This window comes from Urtica dioica, chromosome 1, assembly GCF_054948205.1.
Source record: "Urtica dioica subsp. dioica isolate 48M chromosome 1, U.dioica_male_clone48M_v1_H2, whole genome shotgun sequence".
In the NCBI taxonomy this organism is placed as follows: Eukaryota; Viridiplantae; Streptophyta; class Magnoliopsida; order Rosales; family Urticaceae; genus Urtica; species Urtica dioica.
In genome coordinates this window covers 14,153,031-14,155,425 of record NC_142756.1, presented here as the reverse complement: position 1 = coordinate 14,155,425, position 2,395 = coordinate 14,153,031, and the positions used below count along the sequence as shown (strand labels likewise).

General features: G+C 42.2%; 1 protein-coding gene across 1 annotated transcript; it reads right to left on the bottom strand.

Annotated features, from left to right (window-relative positions):
* Positions 1-542: 542 nt before the first annotated feature.
* Positions 543-1,852, bottom strand: LOC149407368 (aspartic proteinase nepenthesin-1-like). Its single transcript, XM_089619992.1, has 2 exons — positions 1,456-1,852; positions 543-1,393 (listed from the first exon to the last, which is right to left on the bottom strand). Exons 1-2 carry the CDS (start codon positions 1,850-1,852, stop codon positions 543-545), a joined length of 1,248 nt encoding a protein of 415 aa, XP_089476118.1.
* Positions 1,853-2,395: the final 543 nt, after the last annotated feature.

Below are 2,395 nucleotides of genomic sequence, written 5' to 3'. Positions count from 1 at the left end.
CTCATGTCTATGTATGTATTTTTACTAGTTTCGTTCATGATTATTTATTTAATTTAGTTATGCAATTTGTCTTATTATTCCTGCCTATTATTAGCAATATAACCAACAATTACAGCTGGGCAAAGCGACATGTGGCTGGCGTAATGTGGAGCTTGATCGTTATACAAGCATTGAGGAGAACCTTCTCCATGAGCTCTTCGTTTGGAAATATTGTTCAGGAATGTAAACATCTGCAGATTATTTTGAGCTTTTATCCTTTTGTTTTATCAAACGTACATCAAATAGAGCTGCCGATTGTATTGCGAGGCGTTCTGTTTTATCGTCTGTACGGACTCTCTCTCAAGACTCATACATGAGGTTGTTAAAGCTGTCTGTGCAACTAATTTGATTTAATAAAACTCTACAGCTTTGGTAAAAAAAAAAAAAAAAATCGATCTCAAACCAAAACCGAACCCGAATACTTGAAGTTAACATGGTCATCAACAGAATATCATTATAATTAAGGAATGAGATAATGATAAATTTATCGCGTACAATCTTCCTTATAAAACTTGAGCATACGCGCTAACATCATACGTAAACCTAACGTTCTGTTGATGCGCAGCCCCTAAGTAGTTTAACCCTTTAACAGGAAGAAGAGCCAAACAAAAAGTATTTCCGATGAAGAAATTCACCGACTTGCCATCCACAGCAAGATCGGCCCCTTGGAAATGGTAGGTCATCGTCGCAAAGTCGTCGAACCATTGAGGAAACTCGTAGCAAACCTCGAGCTCGAAGGCCGGTGCGCTCGTTTTCTTGAGGCCCTTGGAGTCATAATAGCTTCGGAAGGCCGAGAGAACTCGCCGGTAAGGGTTTTCGATGAGCATGCTGATACTCGTCCCGGAGTCGATGATGAATCCCCCTTCTCCCTTGTCCGGATTAAATTTGAAAGTTCCGGGCGCAAAGCCTAATTTTTCGTGGCCGACACTAATGTCGAGCAAGTTGAGGTTATAATATCGACCGGGAACGAATGGGGTGGCGAGCACAACGGTATTGGGGTTTGGGGGCGGGACAGCGTCCCCGAAGGTGAGGGTGGTTGGGATGACAGGGTCCAAGTGGAATGGGACGAGGCAGTAAGAGAAGCGTCCGAAGCCCAGTTGGGAAAGAAACGAATAAGGGTCACGGCTGAGTCCCATAAATCCGGACATGGTTGTGTCGTACATGGTTGGTAAGTTTGTGTTGTTCCTGGCGCAGCCGAAGAGTACGTTGTTGATGGCCTTGCTGCCGTTGGATGCGAACCGGATTGTCTCTGAGGCCGCGATGCCTTCAGTGGGGCCCTCGTCGCCTGACTCACCGCCGTACATCCTGCTGTACCAGCACTCGTTGTTGACGCACTTGAACGGTCCTCTTTTACCTTGGAGAAATTATTTAATTAGCTACGCACTTAACGAGCGAGAGATGATTATAGTATAGTACTATTGCAGAGTGAGTGAGTGCAAGGAAGCTTCTGGAAAGTGGAGGAGTTCCGGGGATCGTAGATGGGGCTGGTTTGTGGGAAACAGGGTTTGCATGGCATGCACTGAGCCCACGTCAGGTCATTTCCCGAGTCCATTTCCAGATTTACGGCCACCGGTGGAGTCCCCAGAAGAACCTGCACGGAGTAGAACACGTGTCCCTTCGGAAACCCTCCCCCGGCCCTAGCTTGGCTCAGTCCCACCATTCCCTCCACTCTTTCCCTTTCGCTCACACTTTTGGAGGAGTCTCTCCGAATCATTTTCAGAGAAAGTCCGTGGAGACTAGAATAACTTGAACGGAAGAATAACGTGAATAACACCAGGACAACATATTTGGCTAGGTAACAACTTTGAGCCATTTTTGCTTGGCTAATGCATAGTTAAGGATTTATTGCTGTGCATGTCGGGTAATGAATTATCTTGAACGTAAGTAGTATTCTGATTTGTCAACATCCACGAGGATTATTAACATAAGTAGTATTTTACATATTAATTGAGATATATTTGTGATCCCACAAAATCAGTGGTATATTAGTGGGTTGTTAAGCATATTTAGCATGCATTTACTCTATATTTAGTCTATAAAGGCAAAAAACATCATTAATAAAATCATCGAACTTTATTTCTCTGCTATCAAGCATATCTGCGTTTTTATTGTGGTATCTGAGCAGTACATATTCTCTATAACATCTCACGATTTTTTTTTCTTCCTATAATCGCTATCAAAATCTTTATACATTTATATCTCAGTCTATTGTCATCATGCATTTATTCTCTCTTTAAAAAATGATTATTCTCTCAAATAATTCAAAATCGTGCATTAACTTTCATTTTCCATTAATTATCAATCTTCTCTATAATCGGTGAGTGTGTCATTTTTTGTATTCTTCACAATCAATTTT